Here is a 17,007-nt window from a genome sequence, read left to right as displayed (position 1 = left end):
GATCCAGCTCAATCCAGACAAAACAGAAGTATCAAGCTTTCACCTTAATAATCACATGGCAGATGTCACTTTACATATCTTCTTTGAAGGATGTTTACTACGACACAATAAGTTTCCAAAGTACTTGGGCGTGAACCTCGACCGCACGCTCTCTTACAAGCAACACCTAACAAATGTTTCTGCTAAGTTAAGAACCCATAACAACATAATAAAAAAAACTAATAGGTATGACATGGGGAGCAACAGCTGATAATCTGCAGATTACAGCTCTTGGTCTAGTTTTCTCTCTTGCCGAATATTGCTCACCAGTGTGGCTAAATACCCCAGTGGCAGACCAGGCGACGGGTCGGTTGGGAGTAGTACTAACAAGAAGTCGCATCTAAAGTAACACGCGGACCCTGCATAGGAAACGGGAATAATGCGTAGAAGAAGAAGAAGAAGAAGTGTGGCTAAATAACACACATGTTAAACTTGTTGATAACCAACTAAATAATACAATGAGACTGATTTCTGGCACAATTAAATCAATGCTCACACACTGTCTTCCAGCTCTTAGCAACATAGTTCCACTGAATCTGTGCAGGATTAAGGCTCTCTTACAGGAGTATAAGAAAATCTTGGAGGACACAGCCCTACCAATACATTTAGATCTCCCAGACTTAAGTGTATGACGATTGAGATCAAGACATCCACCACTACAATTAGCCCAACTAGTACTACTACAATCTAACTTTGATCTGAAGCAAAAGTGGCAAGAACAGTGGGAGAGCCAGACAGATGACATCACAAAATTTTCTCTCAAAGAATTACAAGAAAGTTTTGATGCTTGCTCACACCTACCACAAAAATCCTGGACTCAGATTAATAGAATAGGAACTGGTCATAGTGTATGTGCAAACATGCTTTTTAAATAGGGGTAAACGACCATCCCCGCATTGTGATTGTGGAGCTCAAATCAAACTGTGGACCATATTGTGACTCAGTGTTATCTCAGAGCATATTCAAGAGACAAATTGGACTTTTTAAGTGTTACACCCAAAGCTATGAACTATTTGGCCAATATGGATGTAACCTTTTAATTTTATTTGTTTTTAAAATGCCTTTTAATTTTATATGTTTTTAAAGTGAAAGTGTATTGTACTGCATGTTTTGTTATTCATGCCATATGAATAAATAAATAAATAAGCTAATGAAGCCAAAAGGAATCCTAACGACTTCTTTCGATATGTCGCCAACAAAAGAAAGAATGATTATGGAAGGATGACAGAGATTGGAGAAAATGGTATAGACTGGAAAGGAATTTTGCTCATTGAATTTCTTCAGCGAGGAACCACAGTTAATGCTAATGCATATTGTGAATTGCTCTTCTGAAGAAACTCAGAAGAGCAATTCAGAACAAAAGATGAGGAATGCTGTTGTTAGGAATCTTGCTCCTGCATGACAAAGTGCAAGTTCAAACTGAATTTTGAACTGTCCAGCAAATTCAGAAGTTTGGGTGGGAACTTTTTGATTACCCACCCTACAGCTCCAAACCTCATGCTCAGTGACTACCTTTTGTTCCTGCATAACAAGAAGATCTGGAAGAAAATGAGGAACTGAAGAACAGCATGACTCAGCAGTTGAACTGACTGGTGGCAGATTTTTTTGATGTGGGTATGAAGAAGCTGGTGCCACGATACCAAAAATGCCTGGAAGTCAAGGGCAACAATGTGGAAAAATAAAGTATATATGTAAGTATTTTAAGATATTATTATTACATGACACCTTCAGAGTCTGTAGACTCATCGAGGGAGGGCACCTACTCTACAACTCTCCATCTCTACCAGTCAATCCACCAACTGTTCGGCCAGACCACAGTGCCTCAAAGACTAAGATCCTGATATAGCTTCCTGACAACTGTTGAACCACCTAAAAATCTCCAAGAGACAAGACTTCAACAATGGCTTGCACTATATCCTGAAAATAATACTGGTATTCCAACAGCCGAACATCTTCCACGTGGTGCCCACTTGGACTGGAATACTCGGAAAAGCCTAAACAGACTCCAGACGACAGGACGCTGCAAACAAAACCTCATCAAATGGGGCTACCTCACTGGCCCAGCCAATTGTGAGTGTGGGACAACCCAGTCCATGGAACACCTTCTTTCTTGTCCCTTTCTTCCATAGCCTTGTGTAAAAGAGGACCTTATATCCTGCACAGAAAGAGCAGTTGATTGTGCAAGATACTGGAGGAACATCTGACCATGTTTATTGTATATAAGTTATGTATAGTTTCCTTTTTTTCATATTTAATTATTATTCCCTGTATAATTCACCTACCAAATCTAAGCTGATCTCATTGTAATGTATCCTAATTTGTTGTAAATCATGTTGTACCACTTACTTACTACTGTACTACTTGTGTTTGGATACGAAATAAAATAAAAAAAATCCACCAACAACGAACTGCAACTACACCAATGCCATCTACTGCTGTTATCGAACTTGAAAAAGTTCCATGTTTGCTCTAGAGAAGTTTCCACGCTATGTAAAAATAATTAAAATGCAAATCATATATAATATTAATAAATATAGGCACACAAAAAAAATACTTAGCTCAGTTACAGTGCTAATGATGTCTTTAATATATTATAAGTTTATAACCTTTTGTGACTGAGATTCACATAAAAAAAAAAAAAAAAAACAGAAGAGGGAGTAGGTTAGCACAAGTCACTGTATGATCTTTGGGTTCCTTCACCATAATAACACACAAAAGATAAAAGATATTTTCATAATAAAAAGCTACTAAAATATAAAATGAAACTATACATATATTTATATATATCCTTTCATTTTATTTAATAATGATCTAAAGTACTTTTCAACATATAATTAAGAGCACACTATGAAAACAAAACTGAAATATTCAGAACTTCTCACCTTACTGCATTTCCTTCTGAACTACAGTGAACTTTTACAGTGCCTGAACTGAAACGAACTGACTCATTAGTAGCTTGCAGATTGCTAAAGTTCAGACTAATTACATTGTACAGGATGTTAGAAAGAGTAATATCATCTAGTGCCCATACATCTTGTTCTTCCCCAGTATGATATGGTTGCCAAATATGGAATGCACAAGCAGGTCCACAAGCATCCTCTGGCAAAGGAATTGAAATATATCTGGAAAAAAAAAGTCATTAACTATTCTAGAGTATATGAAACATTATTATTATTATTATTATTATGTGACATCTCCAAGGAGTCCAAAGACTCATCAAGAGAGAGTACCTACTCTACAACTGTCCATCACCACTCAATCTGCCAATTACAGCAAATTGCATCATCTATGCCATCGACTGCCCACCACAACACTAGTATTTTCACAGACAATTACAAACATCGATGTCCATGATGGGATTCGAACCCACAGCCTTTTGGATGGAGAGCAGATATGCTAACCACTCGGCCAACCAGGGCCTGCAGAATACTAAATTTCTGTCATATTTTGGATGCTTGTAAAGTTATCAGAATGCCAAAAGAATATATAATACACACTCTTTGTTGAATGTGTAATACCATTCAATAAGCACATTCGAAGTAAACCACACACTTAAGTAAAAATTAACTTTGTTAAAATTAAATTATAGGCAGTCATTAATCTTGAAAGCAAAATCATTACTCCATTTTTTTAAATAAATTATTCTATAAGTTGGTGTATTTAGTGTTTGTGTAAAATTGTGGATTTTTATGTTTTTATTGGGTTTTTTCCTTTTGAAAACTAGCATTTTATAGTATATTAGTACAGAATTTTGTTTTTATAGTAGCATTTACATAGCATGTTTTTTTGTGAAATATTGCATTATTAAATACAGTTGTAAAAATGGTGCCAAAAACACACAAGAAATGGAACGCTAACAAGAACAGCGAAGTCGAAACAAGAAGGCTTGGCCTGCAAAAGAGTATACTGAAAATTATTTAACCTCCAAAATCACAAAGTTAAAGCAGATTTTTAGACAGATGACATGGGAAATAGATAATGGGTGTTGTTACAGACCTAATGGAGCAGCTTCTAGTGACAAAGAAATGCATTACCAAATAAAGATGATAGGTACAAAATAAGTATTCATAATGAAGAACTTTAATTATCTGAACATTAATTGGGTAGCAGCAAAATCTCATGATAAGAATGAAACTGAATTTATTGTGCTGTTGCAAGATAACTTCCTCAAGCTACATGTGAGAGAAGGAACTCGAGATCAAAGAATGTTAGATCTCATTCTATTGTCAGAGGAGGACTTCAAGAGATGTAACTATTCTGCCTCTGGTTGGTGATAATGATAAAGTGGCACTTGCTTGGGGAGCAAGTTTATGAATATTCCATTCAGAAGAGGTTACCTGTGGAACTAGAAAGCAGGATATTATGACTAACTGAGAAGTATGATGGGTTCTGTGCCATGGTATCAGTTGCTTGATGGGGAAGAATATTGGCAGCGCATGAAAAGAATTTAAAAAGCACTTAAATAATGCAATATCGGAATATGTTCCCTAGAGTTTGAAGAATGAATAGGGTAAGAGAGAAATGAATGTTTAATCTTATTAAGCAAGAAATTCATAAGAAAATGATTTTGTGGAAGGAACAGCGTGCACTTGGATGATGTCAGTTATGAAAATTATAAGGAACAGGCCAGCAGATTCACAACTATTGTAGTGAATGTATGGAAAGCTAAGTCCGAGTATGAAAAGAAGCAAGCTCTGCAAGCTAAAGACAACCCAAAAGAATTCTATCGTTATGCTGCCAGTAAAAGAAAAAATGAATATGAAAGAAGAGCTCTAATGAATGCAGAGAGTATGTGGGAGACAGATGCAGAAGTGACTATTCAACTAATGAGTAGCCATTTTACTAAATGCTATCAACCTGGTATATACAACATGGAACTCACTATTACCTCTTCATTGTGTGAGGAGGAAGTACTAGAGTTGTTGAACAAACTGAATAAGAATTCAACAATAGGGACTGAAGGGATATCACCAAGAATGCTAAAAGACTTTCAGCTGAACTGATTATTCCATTGACCAGGCTATATAATTTGAGTCTCAGAACAGAGATGATTGCACAAGAGTGGAAAGAATGTATGATAATCCCATTGCACAAGGGTAGTGCAAAGACTGACACATCCAACTATCGACTTATTAGAATCTCTGGATTAGTGGCAGTAAAGATTTTGGAAAAGTTGGTTAGGGCTTGCATTCAGAAACAGTTGACAGAGAACCTCTACATTGCAATAAACAGCATGAATTTACATGCTGTTTATTGCAATGATCTGAGCAACTTGCCCACATTCTATAATAATGTAGCTGTTGAGATAGACAAGGAGAAGGGATACACCATGATACTTTCAGATTTTGGTAAGGCTTTTTGATAGAATACAGTAAAGAAGATTGTTGCATAAATTGAAAAATATCGGATTGGATTATAAAATATTAGCATGGCTGACTGACAGATATCAAAAAATGATATATGAGAAATATGAGTCAGCAAGATTTAAGATAACCAGCCGTGTACCACAAGAGTCAGTTCTTGGTCCATTATTCAATCTATACATTGATGACATTTAGAAGGATTTGACAGGAGACATATAGCTATTTGCTGATGATACAAAAGTAGACAACAGAGTAATTAGGAAGGTACTGATATGTAGCACTTGCAGAATGATTTGAATAGGCTGGAATTGTGGGTATATGAAAATGGCTGTCATTTCAATATTAGTAAATTAGTGGAACTACAAGGGGAAGGGTGATTATGAAAAGCTCAGGAGTCAGCTTGCAAGTGTAGCATGGAATGAGGAGTTAGCTGGTAAAGAGATCAATGCTTGAGGGATTTTCAAGAACTATCTAGTAGATGCAATGCAAATGTATTCCAACGGTAGGAAGGTTAAATAAGGTAGATATGAAATTGACGAATAAAGAGATTAAGAATGTGATACAGAGAAAAAGGGCATTATGGAGGCAGCATAAGAGAAGTAAAAATAACCAATTCCATAGGACTATAAAGACCAGGCAAGATGGGCGACTTTGTTGGTGAGGGTAGCTAAAGAAAGGTATGAATAGCAGTTAGCTAATAATGCCAAAAAGAATCCTAAGGAGTCCTTTCAATATGTAGCCAGCAAAAGAAAGAATAATTATGGAAGGATGACACTGATTGTTGCAGAAAATGGTATAAAGACAGCTGTTGCAGAAGGTGTGGTGGAGATACTTAATGAGCAGTTCATAAAGGTCTTTCAATCTTGTGACTGTGACTTCATGGAGAGATTGAGAGCAGTTAATGATGGGGAAGAAAGACTGACTGTAAGTGAGCAAGAGATGTATGGGGAGTTGAGCAAACTAGATGTTAATAAGGCTGTGAGACTTAATAATATATCACCATGTATATTCTAAAGGAATGTGCCAGGGAGTTGACACCTGCATTGACATATTTCTTAATAGGAGACTTGTACTGGGTCAAGTTCCTAAGCAGTGGAAGGAGGGCAAGATTATGCCACTTCATAAAGGAGGTGATAGAACTCAAGCATCAAACTATAGGCCTATCTGTGTGTCAGGTGTTTTGGTTAAGTTGTTGGAGAAGCTTGTGAGAACTAAGATTCAGAATTGGGTTGATAACAATGGTATTATCTTTGATGGGCAGCATGGATTTGCTAAAGGGAGGTCATGTTTAATCTACTTACTTATTACAATAAGGTGACTGCTTCCTTGGACAGAGGAGAAGGCTACACAGTAATATACAGATTTTGCAAAGGTTTTTGATAGATTACCGCATGATAAGTTGATAGTCAAACTAGAACGGATGGGATTGGATATTAGATTAGTGCATTGGATTGGAGACTGGTTATCTGAAAGGTATCAACAAGTTGTGTTTGGGGAGTGATATCCAGGAAAAGGAAAGCACTCCCCAAACACAACTTGTTGATACCTTTCAGATAGCCAGTCTCCAATCCAATGCACTAATCTAATATCCAATCCCATCCATTCTAGTTTGACTATCAACAATATCTAGTTCTAGTTTGACTATCAATAGACCCCTGAGGCACACCACTAGGGGTGTGCCTCAGGGGTCTATTTTAGGACCATTACTGTTTAACTTGTATTATATTAATGATATTCATGAAGGGGATGGAGATATTCAGTTTTGCAGATGATGCAAAGTTGGGACGAACCATGAAGAGTAGAGAAGATATTGGCCTTACAAGAAAACTTGAATAAATTGAGTGATTGGAGATGTGAGTTTAATGTTGCAAAATGTAAGGTTTTAAAATTTGGGAAAAAAAAGATGCGATGCAGAATTTATGCTTGGTGTGGATATACTGTCCGAGGCGGAGGAAATAAGAGATATGGGGATGATAATGGATAAAGATTTGAAATTTAGGGGATACATTGCCAAAATTGTGAAGACAGCACAAAAACGTCTGGGAATGATGCAGAGAATGATGACTGACTTGTAGAAGTAGTGAGATTCTTATTCCATTGTATAAGGCTTTGATTAGGCCACACATGGACTACTTTGCACAGATTTGGCCAACTGGTTTTCAGATGGATGAAGAGATGTTAGAAAGGGTCCAGATGCGACTGACCAAGAGGTTGGTAGTTACCCTGTTAACTACCAACCTCTGACCTCTGGAATGTCGAATATGAGGAAAGATTGAGAAGATGCAATTTACAGAGTCTGGTGGATAAGAAGAGGGGAGATATGATAGAGACCTACAAGTTAATAAGGGGTTGTTATAGGATCAATGTTGGAGAGGTTCTACAGAAAACAGTGGGAGATCAGGGAGAACCAGAGGTCATCTCTGGAAACTGTATAAAGAGGGTGTGAGCAGGTGAGTGATAAGCAGGTTTTTTGCATGCAGAGTTGTGAATGATTGGAATGCCTTTCCTTGCCTGAGAGTGTGGTGTCTGCAGAGAATTTGAGTGTGTTTAAAGTGCAGTATGATGAGCTGTGTGTATGATAATAGGACCTCCTAGATGATTCTTTGACTCCATGGAGTCTTGGGTGATAATAATAATAATAAAAAAGTTAGACACACTATTATTTGCAGATGATCAAACTGTATTAGCTACATCAGAAGATGATCTACAGAGAAATCATTAAATGAAATTTTAGAACAATAAACAGTGTGCATGTTAAGTAATGAGACAATAATTATTATATGAGATAACAATTAGCTGGCCTTGTTGGCTGATTGGTTAACCATGTATGCACTCTCCAGATGAAAGGCTGTAGGTTTGAATCCTACCGTGGGAATGGATGTTTGTAATTGTCTGTGGAAATACTTGTGGTGGTGGACGGTAAATGGCATTGGTGTAGTTGTGGTTAGTTGTAGTTCGGGGATTGAGTGATGGAAACAGAGAGCTGTAGAGTAGGTGTCCTCACTCGATGAGGCTTTGGACTCATCGAGTGAGGACATTATATATTGTACTTGTACTTGGCAATATCAAGTACAAGTACAATACTCCCTGTAGGTGTCACATAATAATAATAATAATAATAATAATAATAATAATAATAAATGTAAGGTTATGCATTTTGGTGTGATTAGATATACAATGTTATATTATATTGGTGGGATTATGCTTGAAGAAACTGATGTGGCTAGGGATCTTGGAATTTTAGCAGACAGGAAGTTGAAGTTCGAGAGTCATATAGCAAAAATGCTATATGACTGAGTTTATGTATATAGCAAAAATGCTATACTATCTGAGTTTATGTATAGCAAAAACTGTACATAAACTCAGAGAATAATGGCAACACTGAAATGAACCTTGATATGAAAAGATAAGGAAGTTATTTTGCTTCTTCACAAGGTCTTGATAAGACCTCGCTTGGACTATTGCATGCAGGTCTGATCTCCTGGTTTCTGTGTTGAATCTGATACAGTGGAGAAAGTGCAAAGGAGAGTGTCAAAAATGATATCAGGATTGTGGAATATTGATTATTAAGAGAGAGAGAGAGAGAAACTTTTAGACTGCAGACGATATCAAACAGGAGAAAGAGAGGGTGATATGATCGAGGCTTACAAACATTTGAAAGGATTATACAGGCTACCAATAAATGGAATTTTTCATTTTATGAATGGTGGGAAAAGAATGAGAGAGCTTCTTTAGAAGTTGAGAATGAATGCCATCAAGAAGGGGGTGAGAGCTAGATTTTTCTCTTATTGAGTGGTGCATGATCGGAATGGTTTCCGCTGAATGTTGTCTGTGCATGCAGGTGTGAATGAATTCAAGAAGAACAGGTATGATAGTTGGTGCGGTTAGCATGTGACCCCTCTCATTGAGTCCCTGACTCCTTGGAGGTCTCTCTTAATAATAATAAAAATAATAAAAAAAAAAAAAAAAAAAAAAATAATAATAATAATAATGTGTCAGATATCTTCCATCTTTTTAAATCAGAAATTATTACTGGAGTTACTTAAGGGTTGAAGCTAGATAACTGGGAGATGTTCACAACATATATAATTTGAGGAATGCAGAGAACTGGCGAGGGTTTCTTATTTAATATCCAATTCTCTTATACATAGTGCACCCTGTTAGTAGGTATCTGCTAGATAGTGAATGCACAAGGATGGTCTGACAAATTAGAATTTAGCTGACCGAACTGTATTTGATCAGCTAAATCCTAATTTACTTATTCTGTATTCTTCTTCTTCTTTTTCTTCTGCAGCTTCTCCCACTTAAGTGGGGTCACTGTTTGTAATGAGTCTCCTCCACACCTTCCTATCATGGGCTGTCACCACAGCCAAGTTCTTCATCTTCAAGTCCTCTTCTACCAGCTTCCTCCATCTCTTCTTTGGCCGCACACGTTTCCGCCTTCCTTGCACATCCATCTGCATGACCCTTCTTCCCACATATTCGTCCTCCCTCCTCATCACATGACCAAACCACCTCAACCTTGCCTCCTGTATTTTCGCTCCTAAGTTTGTAACTTTCACTGTTCCCCTGATATAGTCATTTCTCAGACGATCCTTTCTGGTCACACTGCACATCTACCTAAGCATTCTCATCTCTGCTACTTCCATCCTGCTGATGTTATTTTTCCTCAGGGCCGCAGTTTCTATAGCATATGTCATAGCTGGCCTCACTACTGTCCTATAAATTTTGCCTTTCGGATTGATCGGCACCCTCTTATCACATAACACTCCAGCCATCTCCCTCCAGTTCCTCCAACCCGCTTGTATCCTGTATCCCATTTCCTTCTCAGCTCCTCCATCTTTTTCCACTGTTGAACCTAAGTATCTAAAGTCTCTCACCTTCCTGATGATATTTCCTTCCAGCTCCAGATCTGTCTCCTGGCCGATACATGACAGGATGCCAGCAATGGGACATTATATCAAGCAATACTTTGTCTTTATTTGAGTTGTAAGTCAGCAGTTAGAATTGAAGGAAGTATAGGAAGATGGTTCAATGTTAAATCTGGTGTGAGACAAGGATGTACGTTATCCCCTCTTATTCATTATCTATATGGATCACATTATGAAGGAAAGTGGTATTAAACATGATATCAGAATTGGAGATGTTAATGTCAGCTCTTTGCTTTTTGCGGACGATGTTATACTTCTAAATAAATGAGCTACAAGTCTGCAAGATTCTCTGACTAACTTGAATAACTGTTGTAATAGATATGGTATGAAGGTCAGCATTAAAAAGACAAAGACAATGAAAATTAGGTAGAATTGTTGAAAATGTCAACTGTGTTGTGAATGGGGAACCTGTGGAACAAGTAAAACATTTTAGCTACTTAGGCGTGATTTTTAGTGATGATGGTAAATTAAATATGGAAATAGACAACAGAATCAACAAAGCTGGTATGGTAGGCAGTCAATTGAATAAATTCATATGGAATAAGAGAGAAATTAGTCAGAACACTAAATTAGCTGGATACAAGACAGTGCTCAAACCAGTTTTAACTTATGGATCTGAGAGCTGGGTCAGAAGTAAAACACTTGACCAAAGACTAGAGACCACAGATATGAGAGACCTGAGAAAGATTAGAGGCGTGAACAGATGGCATCAATGGCAATATCATATTAAAAACGAGGATATTAGGAAAGAACTTGACATTGTCAGCATCCAGGAATGCGTTAGCAGAGCTAATCTCAGGTGGTATGGTCACTTAAATAGAATGGGAGAGAAAAGATTAGCAAAACAAGTGTTCTCTGCCAGGTTGGCAGGAAAACGACCCAGAGGAAGACCAAGAAATAGGTAGATTGATACGGTACAAAGTGTCTTAGACGATAGAAATATAAGATCTGATAATGTTGGAGTCTTGGCAAGTAACAGACTGATTTGGAGGAAAATTGTAGATAGGAAGTTAGTAATGATGTAATTTTTTCATGTAGTACTATCATATCTTGTACAACCCTTGAGGGTACATGGCAGGAATTTGATGATGATGATGAGATCTTGAAAAAGCATATCACAAGGTGCCAAGAAAAAAAACTGTTCAAAATGCTACAATAATATGAGGTAATTAGAATATTATACAGAGCAATACATACTAGGAAAACCTCGCTTAACGTGAATTTTATATGTGCGATAATCAGTTAGCACGACTGAGTGAAATGATACTATTTCCCGCTTTAAGTGAGTGATTGATCAGTAAACACAATTTTTTTACATTACATGAATTTTTTGTCATCAATCTGCAGCAAGCGGTGGCTGGCGACACTCGTCAGTTGACTCAATGCCATCATCGAAAGCACACGCAAGCTTTGTTCTCTTTGCTCAATCACTTTTCATCATTTTGCTTTAATTTAGATACCTATAAGGCTTTATTATATTCAAACCCTGATATGTAAAAGAGAAAGACTGATAAAGAAAGTGCCAGTAATAAAAAGAGAAGAAAAGTAATTATGTTAGAGGAAAAGCTGGAAGTCATTAAGAGACACGAAAGTGCCGCTAGTAATAGATACAATGATTGTGCGAGACCTGGGATACACGAGTCTACAGTTCGGACTATATTAAATAAAAGCAAAGAATTCAAAGAACAAGAAAAAGTTGCTACTGCTACAAGTACAAGGAATATTCAGGCAAAAACTCTCAATATTTTTACAACATTGAAAGAGACCAAATTTCAAGAGGAATGTGAAAGCTTTACCAAGAGTTTAGGATGGTTTTACTGTTTTAAAAATTGAGCTGGACTGCATAACATAAGAATAACTGAGGAATCTTCTAAGATTCTGCAGCCAAGTTTCCTGAAGAATTGCAAAGGATAATTCAGGAGGGTGATTATGTTGATTGTCAAATATTCAACATTGATGAAATTGGTCTCTTTTGGAAGCATATGCCAACAAAAACTTTCCTAGATAAAACTGATGCATCTCAACCAGGATAAAAGTATCTAAAGATCGTCTTATGCTTTTATTAGGAAGCAAAGCAAAAGGCAAGTTTAAACTCAAGCTTATGTTAGTTTATCATGCACAAAATCCAATATCTAACATTATTGAAGAAATCGACACAACTGGAAAAGAACTTGGATAATAAAGATGTGAAAAACTTCCTCGATTCCCATTCAGAACAGTTAAGCTAGTTAATCTTATTCAACTAGAAGAACAGTGTGCATATGGAGAAGAAGTTAAGGAGTGCAAACAAGAAGAGAATGTTATGACTAAGAAGCTAACTGCAAAAGAACTTGAGAAAGCTTTGAAGTCTGCCAAAATCTTGATAAAGTAACTGTTAGCTATCACAAATTGCAACAAGATGAAAAAGTTGAACACTTTCAAACATCTTTACTTAATTTTTTTGTAAAAAGTAACTCAATCAAATGTTCAGACATTAAATATAAATGTAAGCAATTTATTTTTATTGACTTTGATGATTTTAACCTCTAATATAGCTTATACTGTAAGTTTTTTTTCCAGATTTACGCTAACTGATGAATGATTATAATTATTGCTATTGTTTATTGTATTTGCTAAGTGTGATTTTGCTTAGCATGCATTAATTGATGGATTAATTAATTGCATTAAGCAAGGTTTTCCTGTATATTTAAGTCAGCAGTTAGAATTGCCAGAAGTACAGCAAGGCAGTTTGATGTAAAATCAGATGTAGGACATGGTTGCACACTAGTTCTACTCTTATACGGCATCTATATGGATCACATTACAAAAAAAGCAGCATTAAACCTGATGTAAGAACTGCAGATATTAAACTTAGCTCTTTGCTTCATGCAGATGATGTACACCTAAACAAATCCACTGCAAGTTTCCAGGATTCTTTAACTAAACTGAATTAAATGATAGATGTAACAATCAGGCATGAAAATCAGCAATTAAAAGACCAACATTTTGAAATCAGGTAGGAACATGGAAAACTTCAAATGTATTCTCAATGGAAAATTACAAGTAAATTTTTTCAGATATTTAGGCACAGTTTTTAATGAAGATACAAATTAAACATAGAAATAGAATATTGTGAGGTGGGAGCCAGTTGAATAAATTTACATGGAATAAGATAAAAAATTAGCCAAAACACTAAGCTGGTAGTAGTAATATACAAGACAGTGTTCAAATCATTTTTAACTTATGGATCTCTGGGTTAGAAATAAAACAGCTGATCAAAGATTGGAGATCACTAATAAGAGAGAAAAATTAGGGGGGTGAAGAGATAGCAGAATCATATTGAAAATGAAGATATTAAGAAGAAACTTGGCATTGTTAGTATTCAAGAATATGTGAACAGAGCTAATCTGAGATAAAGTGATAAAAATGTTAGCAAAACAGATATTTGATATATTTGATATAACAAGATGTAGGTGGCTTGATGCAGTAAAAAGTGTCAGAGAAGACAGAAATATAAGATCTCACAATATAGGAGTGCTGACAAGTAAGAGACTAATTAGGAGGAAAATTATTGACAGGAAATTAGTAATAATATCCTTACTCAATCGTATAGTACTGTCACATTATCGCGTACACCCCCTTGAAGGTACATATTACTAAACTGATTATTATTATAAGCATCACGCATCCATAGAGCCAAATAGTTCATCACAGGAAGTCCTAACTGCTATACACAAAGTTCATCATACTGTGCATAAACTCATTCAGTGTTTCTACCCTCACCACATTATCAGATAATGTATTCTAATTATAAACCATTCTCATTGCAAAGAATCTGCTCTTCACCCTCTCTTGTTAATATCTTTCTTATACTCTTGTTCTACTCTGTTTCACTCGATTCTATGAAATATCTCTTCCACACTAACTTCATAAAAATCTCTTACCACCTTGTTTCAATCATACCCCCCCCCCCACCTATTTACAAGTTTCTGCAAACTGCAATCATCTCGTCTAGTCTATCCTCATACCTTGTTCCACAGTTGAGCATGACCTTAATAATCTTTGTGTTGAGTGTTGTGTAAATATGTAGATGATGTGTTCTCTATTTGGCCTCATGGTCTAGACACATTAGATTACTTCCTCAGTCACCTCAATAGCCTACATCCAAGAATCCAGTTTAGGATGGAAAAAGAAAATAACAATAATTTACCCTTCACAGACACCTAAGTAACGCACAGGCAGATACATTCACAAACTCTTCCACCACCATCCCTCTCAACAATATGGCATTATTAAAACTCTAACCAACAGAGCCCACAATCTTTGTTCCAGTGGAACCTCCCATTCAACCCAACTCAATGACACACACAACATCTTCCTTTCCAATGGCTACAGCGATTACAGAATTAAAAAAAAAAAAAAAATTAGTTCCTCCCCCATTCCCTGGCCATCTCTTCAGAAGGATTTCAGAAATGCAATCACCATGCTCTACATCTGTGGCACATCAGAAAAAATAGCCAGATCCTTAAGAAAGGACAACTTCACACAACATTTAAGCCCCACTGTCAAATTGCTACACTTATCTGTCACACAGATTTTCTTGAACTTTGACGATATGTTTCAATCAACCTTTCTTCTGTTGCGGGCCTCGTAGCTGTTTGTGGTCTTTCTGAATGTTGCTTATAGACATTTTGAACAGTTCCATCTTCTTCAAATTTATCTCTAATTCAAGTGATAGTAAGTGTCGTAGGTGGATCTCGTTGAAATTCTCTTCTAAACTGTCTTTGCACTTCTACTATGTTTTCATACTTTCAGTAACATTTTAGGATAAATTTTCTTTTCTCAAGGCTTAATCTGGTTTCAGCCATTATTTCAAATCCATTAAACCTGCAAAATAACGAAAATTAAGTGAGTTATCAGCTGTTGAAGTGTGTATACATTTTTTTGAGACACTCTGTATATATATATATATATATATATATATATATATATATATATATATATATATATATATATATATATATAATGTCTCTTGTCTAATGCATTCATCACCCTGTTGTAGTATGTACGTGAACTAGTTAAACATGATCTCGCTTTAACCAATCTATGCTGGTCATCACAAAGAATATTGCTATTATCAACCCAATTTTGTATGCTAGGTCTTACCAACTCCTTTAGCATAACTTCAGTCTTAAGGCAAGTGATGAGAAGTTATACCACCTTTGCGAACTAAAACAATTTTATATTCTTTCCATTCCTTTAGGACTTGCCCTGTTGCAAGACTCATATGTTAAACAGATACACCAAGGCTGCTGTTGACTCCTCTGAACATTTCCTTAAGAAAGTGGCAATATGTCATCAATTCTATTACTTTATTGACATCAAAGTTGGTAAATGCCTATACCTCCTGCTCACTCCCCATCAATTGCTCCTCTCCCATTCTCTCTTATATTCAAGCTTCTCAGATGTCACACCATAAGGATGAATTATCCTGATGAATTATTTACTGAATACTTTGATTCTATCCTCTGCAGCAGTTACTAATATACCAATTTCATTCATTGACATCTCCTTTGCTTAATCGTTCTTTCTTTTACTTACCACATATTGAAATAACTCTCAAGGATTTTTCTTGGCATGATTTCCTATGTCTATACTGCACTTTTGCTGTCCTTACAACAAACATTCCTCACCTTCCTGTCTGCTCTTTATATTCTTCAAGCTAGTGATTGTTAACTTGTACTACTTCTACAGTGATTTCTTCTTCTTCTAGGCTGCATGCTTAATCTCTTCATTCATCCATTTTACACTTACCTTATTCAGCCTTTTGACATTTGGATTACATACACACATTCACTGCTGTTAAACAGCTCTTGACGAGTATTATGAAGACAATATAGCTAAGATAAATAGTCATTCATCTCAGCTATACTGTCTCCGTAATACTCATCAAGAGGTATCAAAGGTTTATGCCACTTTTTGAGCTATGCTGTCGAATGCTTTCTGAAAGTCAACAAAGCAGACATCAATATTTATATTTTTCACATAGAGCTTTCTCCACAATTATTCTTACCATTACTATTTGGTTCACAGTACTGCTGTCTCTTCTGAATCCTGCATGCTCATTTTCTATATTTTCTTCTGTTAGTTTCCTTATTCTTTCTATTAATGTCATCATAAGTACTTTTTCTTTCCATAAGACTGGTCATGGCAATTATTCTGTACTTTCTGAAGTCCATTCTACTTCCTTTTTTTGTGAATAGGTAACAGAACTTATCTTGTCCATTTTTTTTTGGCTTTCCCTTCACAGCTCATAAAATATTTCACAATCAGTGATATATAGTTATCTCTTCCTTTGTGCATAAATACATAATTAAATAGACATATTAAGAAAAGTTAATTATAGGTCAATGAATTAATTAATTTCAATAAATTAATCCTTTATCGTAAGCACTGCAAACTAAAAAATAAGTCATGGCAAGTCTTTGGACTTCCTGGAGGTATCAAGTAATAATAATAATAAGACAATTACATTTACGGTTATTTTGCCTGCTTCTGTTTGGGAGTGCCCCTGTTTAAATGTCATTGGCTTTTTACTCTCACGGATTCTTAGGACATTGTAGATGTATATTTACCAATAAATATATGTAGCATAAAGGAAGAAAAATTTGCACATACCTTTTTCTGGGTGCTGT

The 17,007-nt window shown here is 36.0% G+C and overlaps 1 protein-coding gene across 1 annotated transcript in view; it reads right to left on the bottom strand.

Annotated features, from left to right (window-relative positions):
• LOC150108407 (reelin-like) overlaps positions 1–17,007 on the bottom strand; it is a 920,570-nt gene that overhangs the window by 564,107 nt on the left and 339,456 nt on the right. Inside the window, exon 19 of the mRNA XM_090390755.1 lies at positions 2,922–3,161. Within this exon, the coding sequence (XP_090246881.1) occupies positions 2,922–3,161 (240 nt within the window). The remainder of the gene's footprint in view (positions 1–2,921; positions 3,162–17,007) is intronic.

This window comes from Typopeltis vanoorti, chromosome 3, assembly GCF_054136105.1.
Source record: "Typopeltis vanoorti isolate ZY-2024b chromosome 3, IOZ_Tvanoo_1.0, whole genome shotgun sequence".
Taxonomy (NCBI): domain Eukaryota; kingdom Metazoa; phylum Arthropoda; class Arachnida; order Uropygi; family Thelyphonidae; genus Typopeltis; species Typopeltis vanoorti.
The sequence above is the reverse complement of the archived record's forward strand: the minus strand, read 5'-3'. Positions and strand labels throughout refer to the sequence as shown.